The following is a 17,558-nucleotide window of genomic DNA, read 5'->3' on the forward strand; positions in this document are numbered from 1 at the left end:
TTTAATAATGGCCATGCCGAGCAACCAAATAACAATCTGAGGGAGGTTTGCATTTTTTCAATGCACTTCAGTTTCCTAAAAGAGATTTTCAAGTATCAGGCTCTTCAGTTCAAACCCTGGAAAATTATGGAAATCGAGAGAAATTCAACTCGAAACCACCAGCCCACACTCCGGCATCTCCCCCCGTGAACACGACCACCCCACAGCAGCCATCGGCAGCTGCTGGGCAGTCACGGTGTCCAGCTTAGCCGGCGTTTGTCGCAGATGTGCCGGCGGAATTCCCGGCGCTCGGTTTCCGCGGGCGCGGCGCGGGGGCGCAGCCCCGCCGGGCACCGCGGTGCGCGCCGCCAGGGGGCGCCCGAGCGCGCGTCCCCCGGGGGGCGAGCGGGGCCGAGCGGGGCCGAGCCTCCCGCGCCGCCCCCCGCCCGCGCACGGCGGCAGCCGGACCGCCCCACTCCGCGCTGCACCGCGCCTCTCCGCCCCGCTCCGCGCTGCACCGCGCCTCTCCGCACCACTCCGCGCTGCACCGCGCCTCTCCGCACCACTCCGCGCCGCACCGCGCCTCTCCGCCCCGCTCCGCGCCGCACCGCGCCTCTCCGCCCCGCTCCGCGCTGCACCGCGCCTCTCCGCCCCGCTCCGCGCCGCACCGCCGCCGCACCTCTCCGTCCCGCTCCGCACCTCACGGCCGCCGCACAACTGCGCTCCGCTGTGCCAGCGGGAGCCGGCCGCGGAGGCGGCGAGGATGCTGCCCCTCAGCCGCGGGCGGCCCCGCCGCCGGCAGCACCCGCTGCTCCTCCTGTCAGCGCTGCTCTGGGCGCCGGCGCTGGTGGCTTTCAACCTGGACGAGGAGAAGCTGACGGTGTACAGCGGGCCCCCGGGCAGCTACTTCGGGTACTCGGTGGACTTCTACATCCCCGACCCCAGCACGTGAGTGCCGCCGCCCGGGCCGGGAACGCTTCGGGAAGGCGGTGGGCGAACGGCGGCGTCGCGCCCGCGTGGTGACAGCGCCCATCGCCCGCCTGTCCCGACGGCCCCGGTGACCTGCCGGTGTGTTTCGCAGGGTCAGTGTCCTGGTGGGAGCTCCCAAAGCCAACACCACGCAGCCGGACATCGTGGAAGGAGGAGCGGTGTATTACTGCGCCTGGCCCGCCGCCCGGTGCCGGCAGATCCCCTTCGACAACACCAGTAAGTGCGCGGCTGTCCCGCGGCGCTGCGCTGGGTGTGTCGCGCCGCCGTGCCCGGGTCCCCCTCGGCTCCTCCGCCATCCCTGTACTTGGGGCGCTTTGATCCGAGTATCTGCACTTGGATAGAAATCCCGCTTCTGGGAGTCTGAATGCATGTGCTCTTGCAGGGAAGGGTTTAATGGTCCCCAGAGAAATAACAGGATTGTGACCTCCGGGATCAGTAGTTCATCTTAAAAACTGCCTTCTTTTTCTTCTTCTCCTTCTCTGCTGAAAGGTATTTGTGGCAGATTCCTGGTTTTGAAAATACTTTTGCATGTTCAGAAGGCAAAGCCCCAAAAGCCTTGTCTCACACTTCTCTGAACCATAGAAATAACAGGATTTCTAGTGCTTGCTGTTATTTTCAACGAGGAGATTAATGGCTGTTCAGATGGATGAAGTGCCTCGTGTGGCATGCTTATTTAGTTCTATTCAGAAAGCAAGAATTTTGTTTCAGAATACTGAAGCTAGATGTAAACCGATTTAGGCACAATGTGGATAGATTATATCCACTTCCAAAATCCCAAGACAGATGTTTCTTATTTAATTAGAGGGAACACAAGTTTTAAACAATTCAAGCTGTTTATGTTTTCTGTTGTCTCTTTATAGATTTTGAAAATAATTTAAACCTAGTGTTTGCAGAGACTTTAAAACTGCTTCCTTTATTTAGGCATTCTTTGACAGTTTGACCATTAAGCGAAAGTTATTATTCTTTAGGTTATATTTAATCTTCATATTTGTGGTTTATTGAAATGTGAACACAATACAATTCTTTTTTTTGTTTGTTTGTTTTCTGAAAGAAGTGAAATTAGAAGAGCTCACTTAACTGTAGCAAATAAGCAGTGCAGTTCTTCTTTACTCCTCCCAACTCCAGCCCCCCTCATCTTATTACTGTGTTAGTGTCTAGGAATACTGATCAGGATGACTTTCCCATCATGCTGAGCATTCTTCAAAACCGAGTAAGTGGTAGTTCATGTGTGTGTATATGGCTACTGGGGCAGATAAAACTATGTACAGCATCTGGTTATATATATATAATGGAAATGTATATAGACAGTATGCATACATTATTTTTTATTGTGATATGTTCTGAGTGTACATATTTAAAATAAAACCAGGAAACAGAGCAAATATTCATGTATTTCCCATCTTAATGGTTAGACAGTTCATGTAACAAAAGTAGAATGTATTATCCATACAAAATAATTTCAAGTTTGAATAGAAAACTTACAGACAAAATGAAAATTCCATCATGTTTTTGAAGGGGAGTTTTGAAAAATTTATGAAAATATAGTGACGAAACCTAGAAGGACATCTGACTTTGCTGTGGGAAACTTGGGACAGCTCCATACTCTACACAGGAATATCCTTTTGCAGATACTAGGTTTTGAATAAAGGCACAAACAAACTGGGAGTAAGTATATCAATAAGGCTTTGGACTGCATCACACAACTGTTCAGTCTGGAGTCTCCAAAGGGTGGTTCATTCAGTCTTTCTGAGCTGGTTGTGTCCTCTAGATAGAATCCTGACTTGTAGACAGCTGAAGTTAGGCCCGAGAGCAGCCGTGGTGTAGGCAGAGATGCGCTGTCCTTGCAGGAGGGGTGACAGCCTAGGCAGGTTTAGCAGTGCTGTCCCTGGCTCTTGAATTCCAGTCCCAAGGGCAGTAAAGGTGTCATTTTGCACAATTCAGCAATGTCCTGTTGACAAGGACCCCGGGAAGAAGGTTTGCATGGCTTGTACCACGCCCCGTTCTTCACTGCCAGCAACCGAAAGGCCATCTCCAATATGCTTTAGATGACTCCTCCTGCTGATTTCTGGATGTATATTACACATCACTTTTTTCTCTCCCAAATCCATTATTTACAGGATCAAGATGTAGATTATTTACAGGATCAAGTTTTCCTTCTTTTCCACTATTGCCCCAAGCAGTGTAGTCCACATGAGCTCTAAGTGAAAGTATTTCAATATATTCAAACTATTTCTGTCACACAAAGTTTCTTTTGAAGCCTTTAGCAATGTTATACCTACTGGGACTGAGATAGTCCTTGGTAAATACGTGGGGTGTTTCCAGTTCATGGCTCCTGTACAGGCATCTTGTACTCATTATGCCTTCTCCTACAACATCACTTAGAAATGTTGCTATTCTCATTTTTAATATTTATTCTAATAAACAGAGAGAAGTCAGTCTGTGTTGTCAAAGATCATACAAAACGTTGATGATGATACTGGTAACTGACTTGGGAGCTTTTTCTTCTTCTTCCAGTGCCTTTACCACAAGATTATTCTTTCTTCCAAAACAGAAACACTCAAAAGTTGTCAGAAGACTAGAAGTTCAGTTCTAGCAGCTTTAATATTGAAGATTAATGTTTCATGCCTTGTAGGAGATCTTTAAAAGTCTTGTAAAGCTTTGAGAATGTTTTCTGAAACAAAACAGAAGAACTACAGAGGCTACTTCAGCGCTGAAAAATTTCATTTTGATGCATTTTTATGCAATGCTTCAATCTTTCAATACTTTCTTCTTGACTAACTAAATAATATCTCTTGCAGTTAGATTAGCTAAGCAAACAACAATAAAAAAAACAAAATTACTGAATAATTTGGAGCGTAATTAATTAAGTTCAGAAGTATAAACTGAATGGAACTGGAAAGAACTGGAAAGAAAGGCAGTGTGAGCCAACAAGTGGATAAAGAATTTGGTAAATCGCCATTTTTCAGTCTCAAAGTTCAATGGGGAGGACTTCTAAAGAATTTGTCAAAGTCAAGCAAACTCACACCTACTGTATCCAAAGTTCAATATGTGAAATTGCTTCAGGTCACAGCAACTGTAACTTTCACTATTACATAAAAATTCAAGAGATGAACAAATCCAAGAGGTTGACAGACAGTGGCTTAAATTATGTATGAGCATGAGGACTCATGTCTTCTTCTGAGGACTGGATGCACAAATGAAGCTCAGCTGTTTTGCATTCAGTGCAAGTTATGTTTTGCCCTTGAGGAGGGAACGTACAGTGTGTGCACTTGGATGATGTTTGGACTTTTACTGCCACAAACAAGTACCTTAAGTGGACATCTAATTGGTGAGACTCATGTAACTGCCCAGATTATTTCTGTTTCCACAAAAATAGTACAGCTCATTTCAAGTGAGATTCCTTTGTTTGCCAATACTTTCGTGTTTTTTGTATTAACACTGTTACTATCTCAGTCCTACTAAATGAAAATAGTGAGGGTACTGACTAGTATTGTGTGATGGCTTTAAGTCAAGATTCTGGACAATTTCAGATATCGTGGTGTGGAGTTACTTTGTACTAATTTATAGTTATCATGTATTTTACAGTTACTGAGGTGTTTAATGAATGGCTTGTTAACTAAAAAGGAACAAAATCTCTCTTCACCAACATTTAAGGCTTGTTAAGAGGCAATGACAGGCTCATGAGTCAGGAAAGGGAAAGAAGAAAAAAGTAATCTGTTGAATTTCTAAACTATTTATTGCCTTAGACAGAGGGGGCATTTGTTCAGAAGGTGATATGAGGGAACCAAGTAACTGACAGACACCTTAGTTGAGAACTTAGTCTTGCTTGTTTTATACATTTTATGATGTTCAGTGTTGAGATAGAATGATTTTTGGTTCTGTAAAGGCTGTTTGGTTGAAGGGATTTGTTTGTTTGTTTGTTTAGTTATGTGAATAATTTCTTTTTCTTTTTCTTTTCAAAATAACTGAAGTGTTATTTTTAAAAATGTATCCCGAGCCATAGAGTCCCGAAGAGAGAGCATGAGTGTCAGGCCTAAATCTGACATCCTGACACTGGTGGGAGACAACTGCAGTGTTTCCCAGTGGATCAGGGATATGACACTGCAAGGGATGCACCCAGTGACGGGTCAGGTGCAGGTAACCTCCCTCTTACCACACAGACTGTGGCACTCAGTATTAAACTTTATTTTTTAGATCATGCAAGCTTTAAATGACAAAAGAAAAGTCTTTATGGTTTATGAAGCCCCCTTACTCTTTTTTATTTTTCCTCAGAGGCTAAGATCAGATGGGGGAGTAGACACTGTATTCCCAGTGAAAGCTACAAAAAAAACCTTTAAAAATGCATGACTTCTGTTGAGTGCCATGTTGACCTATCAAACACAGACAGGGCTCCTTACTACTAGCAGTGATACTCAAAAACAAGACTGCTGCTGAAATCATCTCTGTGGCACTGTGCATGTGTCAGAATGCCCAAGATGGTCTGAGTGCTATGGGCGGCTGCAGAAGCTGTGTTAATGTGGAGATGTATGTGGGCTAAACTACCCTGCTGAGAAGATGGCTTGATTGGAGTTTATTGAGGTGCAGGAGTATCTGCAGCCCATTCCAGTGAGCCACATCACCCAACTGAAATTGCTCTGGAGGAAGTTGTCCCAAATGTTTACTAATTTCTCAGGCCACCTATCTCTGCTTTTCATGGTAGCTACCCCAGAGATTTCCAAAGCAATGAGGTTATTTACTTGCAATAATTAATCCTATTGATAAAATAGCTTTCCTGACAGGCAAGAGAGGGGAAAAGGAGGGAAGAAGGATGAAATTTTGTCATGTCGGATTTGAGCTGACCCATCCATAAGCAAATCATGTAACCGGACATTCCCATATGGGTTGGCCAGTGATATGGCCTGCAGCCAAGAAGGGGCTTTAGCAGGAACTCTCTGTGTTTCCTGCTGTTGATACAGAACTGACTCTGCAGTCCCGTGTTTGCACTTCTTTAAAGCTCCCTAGATCTGTGTGCCAGGGTCAAGGCTTTGGGAAGAAGCTCAAAGCACTAGCCCTGAAAGCACAATGGGTGCTTTAACCTGCTCCATTGCAGCAGGGAGCTGAGATAAAGTATAATGGAAGGGCTTTTAGTATCCCCTTACCCCAGGAAATATAGATTGAAGGGCAGTGACTCTTCTCCCTTGTTTTTCTACTTTGTGAAGTTGTCTGGTTGCATTGCTGTGTAAGGCTGTGATACTCTGAAACTCAATGAGAGGACAGGGAAACAAGCGTTGGCATCATATTAAAGACTTGTGGTCTGTCTTTTCTCTCTTGCCTACACAAAGCTAACTTCTTTTCAGTTTCTTCTGTATGAAATGGGTTTACAGTGACTATTTTTGCCTTAACACTGAGGTGGAATTACCGAGTGCTTGTTTCAACTGTGTGCTCTTCCATTCAGCTGCCAGGAGAGGTAGCAGGAGAGCAATATCAAGAAAACTTTCTCCTCTCTTGATTAACTAGGCAACTTCTGAATCATTCAAAGCATCTTGCAGCCAGAAGCCGACTTAAATACCCCCTAAAGTGCACTATTGCATTTGAAATCTGGTAAAAGGCTAATAGTTCAGATTTTGAAAACTCATTAGTAAGGTCACTTTTAGTTATAATACTTAATAGGCTGCATCAAGTTCTTGTATTTTAAATTAGGTCCTGAAGGCAGAATTTCAGATGCCCCTTTCCCTTAAATTTCTGTAACACACTGGGATGCTTTCTTTGCTATCAGTTAACTCTACCAGTTTTACTAAAATAGGTTATATTTTTCTAAACTGGCTGGAAAAAATCTGAACGGCCTCTGAAGAGGAGCAGGGAAGGGGGTTGTAAATCAGTTCTGACCAAGCGCACAGTTGATAAAAAACATGAGCTAATCTGGCCAGCAGTTGAGCTGATTGTAACAGAACCCAGGTACTATATAAGGAGAAGATGTATTGTGGGACGTGAGAGCTTTAGTTACATGAAGAAATCATTAGCTGTGGAGATAGTAAGATTCTGGGGAAAACTTAGAATCCTGTTGTAAAACAGAATTTGCATCTCAAGAGAAATTGCTGAGAAAGAACTTTGTTGTACTTTAAAATTTTGACACATTTTAGTCCACTGTGCCAGTAAGACCTTATCTGGAACGTCATGGTTCACTTGGAGCATTCTGATTTATAATAGACTCTCATAAGTTTCTTTTGTAAGTCTCAGCCCTATCTAAAGAAAGGAAAAAATACTCTTAGCCATGTTAGTTGAAGCCCTGAGGTCTTAATTTGTTTTTGATCAGATTGTATTTAGGGAAAAAAATCCTACTGGGTTTAAGGATTTCTTTTTGGGTTTTTTTTATTCATGGAATGTCCAAGTAAAGCTCTCTAGATACGATCTATTAAATTAAAATGACTCATATGAATAGCAGCTAAGCTGCAGTAAAAAGCAGATATAAAATGGATTGTTGCAGAACCAGATAAATCTAAATATAGAAGCAAATCTTCTCATCATGGCACTGTTTTGCATATCCTTACTTTTCCTCAACACTTTGAAGTTCCTTTTTTTCCCCAGCATTAATTAAAAGCAATTGTTTGGCTTAGTTCCCTGGATCATACCTAGTGTTTAGCTGTGCATTTGAATTCAGTCTCTCCGGGAAGGGTCCAATACCAATGATGCTGTGAAAGTTACTGAGTTACCTTTGCTGTGTAACGGGTGGTATCATCAGACTCTTATGGTAGTGATGTGTCATAGGATTCCCTTGTCTCCCTCAATTCTAGAATATGGGAGCAACTCTGCCAGGACCCTTCCTTCTCCCTCTTCCCTTCTGCAAGCCAGAGCACTAATGATGCAGCAGAGCTGCTTTCAGAGCTAACTGAGGTTGCTCAGAGCCTTTTGTAGCTGGTTTCTGAAACCACCCCACAGGGGAGAGCCACAGTCTCACTGGGGAATCTCTTCTAGTGCTTCAGACTTATTCAGAAATTCCCCTGCTGCAGCTTGTGTCTTTTTGCCCTTTTTCCTTTTGCTGCATACCTCAAATGGGAGTTTGGCACTCTCTTCTCTCTACCTGTTGAACACTGGATGAAGCACAATAGATCATCCTTTGCTTTCTCTTCTTTCAGCCAAACACCTGCAAGTAGTGATGTCTAAAAACTGTACATAACATTCCAACTGTTATCTCCATGTCAGGGATATTCACTTTCCTTTACCTGTATAAATTTCTAGAGATATTTGTTTGTTTTATACATTTGTATTCACATTTTGTACAAATATGGATAGATTCAGGTAATTGTTCTCCTCTACTCTGTGTATAGATAATTATGTACAAATATATGAAATCCATGTATTGTATTTTAACTATATTTTTATATGATGGATATGCATAGATACATACACAGATATATCAAAACAGGTATTTGAAAGGGATTTTCCATCATGGATGTAGGCACAGATCTGAAGGCAGAGTGTAGCTGAACCTGCTGCAGATGCCTGGTTAATGGACATCTGTGTTTATCCAGGACGTACAGGCAAATAGACCCAGAGCATTTAGACATAATACTTTTCAAAATTCCAGAATGGTGAAAACTTATGTGAAAGAGCTGCAGGTATAGTACATAGACAGGTATTTTGTTTTGACTAGAAACATTGTTTTCCTGTGTTAAGTTTGAATAAAATATATTTTTCATAGAATCATAGAATCATTTAGGTTGGGAAGAACCTCTGAGATCATGGAGTCCAACCTTTGAATGATCACCACCTTGATGTGCTTTTATTCATTTGAGTATTTTTAAATTATGAAAGATGCTGCATTTTTTATGTAAAGTTTTCAAGAGCTGAATGAATCACACTAAGTAATTACCCGTGTTTGCCCATACATCTCTTGTGCGGGTATTAATTAGTATAAAAAAATTGGTAAGGGAAATGTTTGATTCATGCCTATTAAGCTATTTATGATATGCTGACTTAGTGACAGAGAGGAGACCAATTCCCATAGAAAGCACCAAATTTACTCTAATGTATGTAAATGATGAATTTGCACTAACACCTGCTCTAGATCCAGGCTTTAATTCCTCCAAGTGAATTTGTGCTATTTCTCTTAACATAGGTTTGTTTTTTGCTGTCCAAACTCAAATTTTCTCTATTTGTCTCATTACTGTTTTGGCAAAGTAAGGGACTTTTATTTTTTCCATTTGGTAGCCCCTGGGTACCTGAGCTAAAAAACTGGGTGAAGGAATGCTGGTTTTCATAATCATATTTCTGTATCTCCAGAGCTGTTTCTGAGGCTGGATTGTAGGGCAGTACCATGTATAGGAGTCATGGCTCCTGCAGCAGAAAATGAGGTGCTTTATGTTTGCTGAAATGCAATTTAAGGATGTTCTCATACCTACATTTATATTTATAAATCTCTCTGCTCTTTGCATGCTCCTGGTTGTCTGGGCCTTAGTCTGCAGTACACTCTTAGGCAGTATCATTATGAGTGACTCCAGAGCTGCATCTCAAGCCAAATTTGCGAGTCATGCAGACTGTTGACCGTCTGGAACAGCTCCTGGGCTGGCTCTGAAGCAATCCAGCTGGTACTCAGGCACTCCTTGGACCTCTCTGTGGACAGGCTCAGGCGTTGTGTGCCCAGCCCAGCTGCTGGCTCGTACTCTTGCACTAGTGTCACATATCATGATACAAGATAGGCTGGACTGCTTCCTAAAAGGGGCCAGGCACTCTCCTCCAGAAGAGGAGATGATATGTGAATGCAACCTGAATTCCCACCAAGTTTTTGCTCCTCACAAAAATACAGCTGTGGGTAAGGTACAGTATAGACTTATCCTGTGGGCCTCAGATGCCCATAAATAGCACAAGGAGAGGTATTTCCCTGTCATACAATGGTTTGTCAGGATACAGACATGCTACTTTTTGAAATGCTTAGATAAGGCTGCTTTGAGCAATATACAGGTTTGGGGTTTTTTTAAGCTGGATTGGGATTTAAGTTGGTAATTGAATAGCGTTTATCTGAGTCTAATCTAAGATGGTCATCCATGGCTATTTACAGTTGGTTTAAAAAAAAAAAGGTACTTTAGGTACTTTTAGGCCATGATTCTTCTGACCTTTTCAGAGTTTTGCTTTAGGAGGAAAAGAAGTGGCATGTCCTCACATGTAAGTGGGTGACTAGCTCAGAAGTGGACAGTTGCAGCAAGGCACAGTAATGACAGCTTGTTAGTTGTGTATGTTGCTTCATTTTGCTAAAGTTACATGGAAAGAAGCTGATGTTTTATGGCATTCTAAAATACTGATAAGTTGTTACATACAAAAGACTAAACTGTATTTTAAGGCACAACCTCAGAAACTGGGAATATGACTCCATATCTCTAGCAAGGATGCTGAACAAAAATGATTAGAAAATTTCCATCAAAAGAGATATATCTAGGGAAAAAAAAAACCCCTATTTGTTAATTTATGTTTCTGTGGTATTTTTCAAATTATTTTATAATGAAAATCCCTTGCCACATGATGAAGGATTCCTACTACACCATATTCCACTAAATAAGGTGGGATTGTGCATGTGTGTATGTACAGTTCTTGCAGATTTATTGGTAAATTCAGCTGTGGTTTGATAAATCCTGCAAATGGTTGTCCAAGTTTTAAAATTTAATTTCTTTTCAAATGTTGGTATACTTTGCCAATAGACAAATATGTTGTTTTGATTGAAAATGTAAGCTCCTTTTAAGTTAGAATCCTCACTGTGAGTATCCTCAGAGCCGGGCTAGCATTGGCAGCTGTAAGCTGGCCATGGCTGATTTTCAAGCTTCAAAAGTTTTGTTTGTATCAAGACCCCATCTGTGGACCTTGATCATATTCAGATCTGCTGGAGCATTAAAAAAAGAAAAAAAGAAACCTTTAAAGTCTGAAAGGATCTGACTTCACTGGAAAAAAGAATTGAAAGTAGTGCTGCCAACAACTAGGTAGGAGCTTGCAGCACATGCCATGGAGGGTGTCAAAAATGCTGTCTCTCACATCCACACAAGTTTAAAAATACAACAAAATGTATTTTTAAAATTGATATTTTTAGAGTAATTTTAAATTATACTTCCTGAATTTTAAGAGCTAAATATTCCTGAAATTTAGCTCCCTCAGCATGAACTTCAACAGTAGCTGCTGTAATTGGTGCAGCACAGAAGCAAATACTTGCATGAAGGAAGATGTTTCCTTAGAGACTTTCAAACTTTAAAAGATTCTTTTTCATTCAACTTTCCTTCATGTTTATTGGGAAAAAATACAGAGGTAGAGTACCCTTGTTCTCCAAGTATGATGCATTTTTCTTTCTAATTCAGTTTATAACATTTATGAGGTTACCATAAGCTGAAGTCAGTGGTGAGCTAACATCCTAGGAAACATTCAGGTATCTCCTGTATTCCTGCTGGGCAAATCCCAAGGAGTGTTGACTTTTTTAAATGTTGGCTGTATTTTTTCTCAGTTATTTAAAAAGTATGTAAATCCTTAGAATATGATCTGACACTACTTTTTTTTTTTTTGACATTCCAAGGTACACAGTATGTAATTTTATTTTCACTTAGATTTTGAGTGACTAAAATGGATTGATTCTTCTGAAATCCCCCCTGACATGAACCAGAAACAAACATAAGGGAATGCAGATACAAGGGGGTAGGAGTAATGCCCTTCTTATGTATAAATGGAAAAGTTCATTAGGAATGACTGGTAAGGGAAGAGCATAGCTCATGAACATATGGCAAATCAGTTTACTTCAGAGAACTGAGGGTGAAGGGAAGGGATGTCTGCTTTTTATTAAAACCTGAAATGCATTATAATTGGCCTGAATCTTTGCCCAGATGGCTTCTCTTATGCTGACATCTGCAAGAGTGTATATAAAGCAACATTAGGAAGCTGTCTCTTGTGACAGTGTGTACACATGTAATTATGTTAAAAACTAAGTCCTTTGCTATCTGTAGTATTGGTCTTTGAATAAGCATGCTGAGAAATGTCATTTGTTTGACAAAATCTAATTATGGAACATGCTTTTTGCATGAAAAGTTTCTACTACATCTGAGAAAACTTTTAAGGCTTTTCACCTATTTTTGTAGGTTCTTGTTCATTCTTCATCACAAATTCCAAGTAAACTTTTTTTTTTTTGGGGGGGGGGGGGGGGGGGGGCAGGGGGAAACAGAGCATTTCTTATTCCAGTCCTGTGTATTCTTTTCTAAAGTTTTAGTGGTATTATTTTGAACATTCATGTGTGAATTTAAGCTGGTTTCTGCTGACCAGTGAAAAGGTTAAATGATAATAAAAAGTCAATTTCCTATTGAATGGGTAGGATGATGACAAGTGGATGCAATGTAATATATCTGTTAATCTGTTCACTTGTGTTAAAAATAAGCTGTCAACATAGTGCTTCTTTCTTTGTCAGACAACAGGAAAATTAAAGTCAATGGCACCAGGGAACCTATTGAATTTAAGACAAATCAGTGGTTTGGGGCAACAGTCAAAGCTCATAAAGAGAAAGTTGTGGTAAGTCTTATGCATTTGATATTAATTTGGAAATAACGTTTATTTTTCTCAAATGTATATATTTAATAGCTTTCTATGTGTACATTATGGAAATAACTCTCTGATTATGCATGAATTATAAAACAGGATGTATACAATTTGAAAAACAAAAGCAACATATAAAATCAGGTGGAACCGATCAAGTGAAGATGATCCTGCTGCCCTGTGAAAACAGCAGAATGTCATATTGTTGTGGAAGTGAATGATATTTTTTTAACAGATAATGGACATATTTCAGAGATGCACAGGAACTGATATCTGTCTGCTATAAAATGTTTGGTATTATGAAGATTTATCTGGAATGTTAAATACAGAATGTAGTGAAATTGAATGTATTTGATAGTCATGAAATGTTTTGAAAGCCAAGAACCTCTGTTAATGTTCAGTTAGGAAAACACTTATCTCTTTTGCCACATTTACATTGTTTTGAAGAGTTATCTCATAGTCATGGTGACACAGCTGCAAAAAAAGCTGATAAAAACAGCTGATAAAAAAGCTCCAAATCAAGATGGCTATCAAAATGCACTATCTGTTCTCCAGTTTCTCTGAATGTTTTACCTGTATTGATAGGGGCCCAGCAGTGGGCAGGTATTTTTATTGCCTGGTGGAGTGCTGGTGATGCTGCTTAGACACAGACATTTTATATTTCCAACTGCATTAAGGTTTACATTAAAAACAGCACTGAAGTAATTGTGATAAAATAATTGGTTTGGTCATTAGTTTTACTAGTTTTTGCAATTACCAAACAACTATTTACTTTGGGATTTGATTAAAACTTCCAATTACTACTTCAAAAGTAGTCATAAGGGAGGAAGTATTGAAAGGAAATGCTTTCCCTTATATTGAATGCCTTGTAGTTAACCTACAGAAGGATTTTGAAATGAAACTGGTAGTGAGTAAAAATTCACTCTATTCTGTTACAGTGCTAAGTAAACATAAAAATTCTAAAAAATTTAGAAATAGATTAAAATTTTTCATTTTCTGTACTCTACTAAACAATTCACAAATTGAAATAAAATACTTCTTTACCATTTGTGAAATCTTAATCAACTGATTAGAAAAACTCATCTCCAACAGATGTGCTGTGTCTGTACTGACCAAACTTCATTTATTTGGGGTAACTCTTCTCAGAATCTGAAACTGAGGTATAGTCAACACTTTACAGGCAAAAAAAAATTGGACAGCAAATCTGGAAAGCTTTGTCTGTTAAGCTTTGTAGGCTAAGAGAAAAAGAAAATGTCATCAAACTGTCAGGAACTTGTTTTTAAGCTACAGATTTAATAGTAGACTGCATTAAGTCAGCATTTATGATTATATTGTTCTTGTTTCAATCCATTTAGCTTGATGGCAGATGTACCTAAAATCACCCCCACAGGACAGATACTCCTCTTTGCTGCACTCTGGTTTTGCTCTCTGTTTCAATATGCGAGGTTTCCTAGGCAGGGGTGTGTGAAGTGTCCCTGTTCCTTAAGCCGTTGCTCCCCAAACTCTGGCTGGTGGTAAGCTCTGAGTGGTTCATATGATTGCTGAATGAAGGCTAATACAATATTGCAAATAGTAGCAATACCTTGCTAGAGGTAGACAGGTTTTAATTGAAAGAGTAGGACAAGACAGGACATGAATGAAGGATTTATTTGTGTCCTAGAGAGGCAAGCTTGCAGGGAGAGGTAGTGTCTTCATGCTCCCAGGCAATGAAAAGTTTCAGGGCACAGGAAACTGCGAGGAATGGCTTGCAGACCTGAGAGCTTATTGTTCTTATTTTTCTGATTATCTGGATTACCTTCAAAAAAGGTAATGCTTCTTTCTACAGAAGTTATGTATCTTTTATCATTGTCATGTTTTTGACACCACTGCTGTAACATGGAAGATTAAATATCTAGCCAAAGCTTCCTTAGCAAAAATCTATTCACTCAGCCTGTTGAATGCCTTGTAACTGTATCCTGTCTCTGAAGATTTGAACCAGGGGGTTATGAGGGGTTATTACCAGGCACTCTGATGGTTGTGATCGACCATATGACAACAGCCTGACAAATCTCCTGCTAAGTGGAGTCAGTTCTGCTGCTACGGCCATTATCTTAGAACATACCAGGACAGAACTGGGATTGCCTTCAGCCACATATATGTGTGATATGCATTTTAAATTACAGGATCAGCTCCTGTGCAATGAGCAGTAATAGAGCAAACATATTACTTGTGAAGCAGACCTAGAGAGTATTTGTAACATGGCTTAAATGTGACTTGTTTGATTTCACCTGCCAAGGGCTATAAGTGAAACATCAGTGTGCTTTACAAGTTATAATGAAATTATATGAAGCAGTGATCCCACATTTTCTTCTGTCATCATTGCTTTGTGAACAATACAACATGAGAGAGAATCCTTGTACGCAGCCTATTAAAAACTACATTTGCCAGATGCAAGAGTGTGTGAAAGAGTCTTGTGTTTCTGTTTTTGTAGGCTTGTGCTCCTTTGTATCATTGGAGAACCCTTAAAGACAGCCCTGAGAAGGACCCTGTTGGCACTTGCTATGTAGCAATTCAGAACTTCAGTGCCTATGCTGAATATTCACCTTGTCGCAACAGTAAGTATTAATAAGAACAGTCCTGTGTTGAAGGAATTGATTTTGCGCTGAGTGTTTTCATTCTTTCAGTCTTCACACCATTGAGTCTTGATTGAATGAAGGTTACTGTATGGTGTTGTTGCATTGAATGAGGGTGTAAAGAAAAATTAACATTAAACTATATGCCTGCAATTGGATGCTTTATTGTAAAATTAAATGAAAGAGGAGAAACTAAGTAAATTAAGTGTGTGCAGTTATAGTAATGAGCTATAATTGGTTCAATTTTTTTGGCTTTAAAACATAGTAAACAGATCTAGATAAGAACCAGACAGCATATTAAACCAATTATTCATACTTATGCTGAGTATAAATGTCTCATCACAAGGTCATGATTTGAAGATCAGACCCTGCATAGAAACACACAAGCCTCTATCATCGCTCATGCCAATATCATCCACAAGAGCTCATTTGTGAAGAGCTTTCAGCGTGGAAGAAAGCCATGCACATTAACACTGCTGTTCCACACTCTTTTCAATGCTGTTCTGAGGATGTGGTAGCCGTCTCTGGGCCTTGCTTCTTGGGGAATAGGGATAAACCACATGCATATTTTGAACCAGATTCAGCCACCTAGAAGTCTGCAGAAAATACCACATGTTAGGTTATTATCAGTCATTCATCTTGTTCAGCATTCTATGCCTGTTGTAGTACAGCTTTAAGCAGAGTTCTGTTCTTTTAAAGCCTAATCTTTGTCTCTGGATGGACAGGCAGAGAAAGAAGCTGAATCTGTAAGAAACGGTGTCCTTAAGATCTGGTTTATGTATTTACTGATGTCTCACTGAGCCTTTGGGAAAGGCTTATGTTGTTTGAAGAGAGAGTTCAAGTGGCCATTCCTACTCTCACAATCCTGCAGTCTTCTGGCACACATAGAATTGCCATAAGATGCAGGGCAACACACTTTGCACAATTATATAAGGATTTGGAGAATAGGAATAGAAGTAGTCAGAAGCAGGAAAGTTGTTTTTCCATGTACACATCCTGACCCTTACACTGTGTCAAAGGTTTTTTGAGAACACCTTAGTAAACGCTTATTTTTGTATTTATGACAGATCAGACTGTGATGAGCATTCTACAGTCTTGTTGAGTTTTTTACTTTTTTATCTCTGGCTAAATTAAAACTGAATCCTTGATGGTTGTTTCAAGGGTCCTTTCTTGGCAGTGGGAGGAGAAAGTCCCAAGCAGCAGGTCCTATTTTTCAAAAGGTTCACAAGGGACTGCATGATCAGGGTCTTGTAGAAGGTCTTGATTTGCTCTGCCTCTTCTAAAAACAGAATATGTATTTTCACATATTTTGGCAGTATTACATTTCATAGTGTTACAGCCCCAGGAGTATCTGTGTTATCTTCCACATGCACTAAAATCAATAAAATACTTCTACCTTCATAATTGCAGGCAATGCAGATCCTGAAGGACAAGGCTTTTGTCAAGCAGGTTTCAGCTTAGATTTTTACAAGGTGAGATTCTGCTTCTGAAGTATTTTCACTAAATGTCATTATGATATATCTGCAGGGTTCAAGTACTGTCTCAGTCATCATGAGTTTATCTCCATGCTATTGGAAATGGAAAGTTTTGTGAAGTTGTTGCAAGTTCTTTCCTCCTTTTCAAGCTTCAGACTTTCTTGTTTCATTAATAAAAAGACATAATCAGCACCTGCTTATCTCCACAGTATTCCACTTTGTCTCAGTTTGTCTTAATAGATAATTAGGCAAAAACTTCTATCTTCTTCTATCTCAGTCTGTCCCACTTAAAATGCTTTACTTGACTTTCAGGAAGCAATGGAGCAGGCACCAACTAATGTTAAGAAGTTAAAATATGTCACTGTTTAGTAAGAAACAGCACAAAGCCATGAGAAGGCTGAGTGGCATATAGCACCCGTTTATTTCAGACTGCTCCTTTTTATGCACTGTTCGATCCAGGTGGACTTGATTGGTCGTTTAGTTAATACATTTCACCTGACTGGCTGATGAACAAGACCTCCTTCCATAAGCAATCTTTGAGAATAACAAGAAAACAGACAGTAGGAAAACAACACCTGCAGGTTGTTTTTAATAATAAGCAATCATTGTTTATCTCCAGCTCCCTAAAGTCTCCCAGGCCAATTCTGGGAAAACTTGTCTAGTTTTCTGGCTCTCTGACCAGGCTGTCACATCCACAAAAATAGCCTATATAAGGATGCTTTTAGTGGCAGACTAGTCATTGTGTAAAACCATTCTCATGTGGGGATGAAAGTACCTAAGGGAAAGGACTAGATTTTCTTAAATGCCAAGGGGGTCCAGTAACAATATTGTGGGAGAAAGGATAAATTTTGTGTGATTGTTGTTTTTTTGGGCCATTATTTACAGCACCAGGGCCTCAGATAACTTTGACCTGACCATTGCCACTCTTTTGAGTGTTCTGCAGCTGCATTGTATAATTCTCTCTAAAACATTA

The 17,558-nt window shown here is 40.3% G+C and overlaps 1 protein-coding gene across 1 annotated transcript in view; it reads left to right on the forward strand.

Moving 5' to 3' along the window:
- Positions 1-589: 589 nt before the first annotated feature.
- The window catches only part of ITGA8 (integrin subunit alpha 8), a 112,542-nt gene continuing 95,573 nt past the window's right edge, over positions 590-17,558 (forward strand). The window contains exons 1-5 of the mRNA XM_038161336.1: positions 590-927; positions 1,061-1,185; positions 12,374-12,474; positions 14,969-15,092; positions 16,521-16,582. Coding sequence (XP_038017264.1) covers positions 743-927; positions 1,061-1,185; positions 12,374-12,474; positions 14,969-15,092; positions 16,521-16,582 — 597 coding nt within the window. The 5' untranslated portion in view covers positions 590-742. The remainder of the gene's footprint in view (positions 928-1,060; positions 1,186-12,373; positions 12,475-14,968; positions 15,093-16,520; positions 16,583-17,558) is intronic.

This window comes from Motacilla alba, chromosome 2 (genome assembly GCF_015832195.1).
Source record: "Motacilla alba alba isolate MOTALB_02 chromosome 2, Motacilla_alba_V1.0_pri, whole genome shotgun sequence".
Lineage (NCBI taxonomy): Eukaryota > Metazoa > Chordata > Aves > Passeriformes > Motacillidae > Motacilla > Motacilla alba.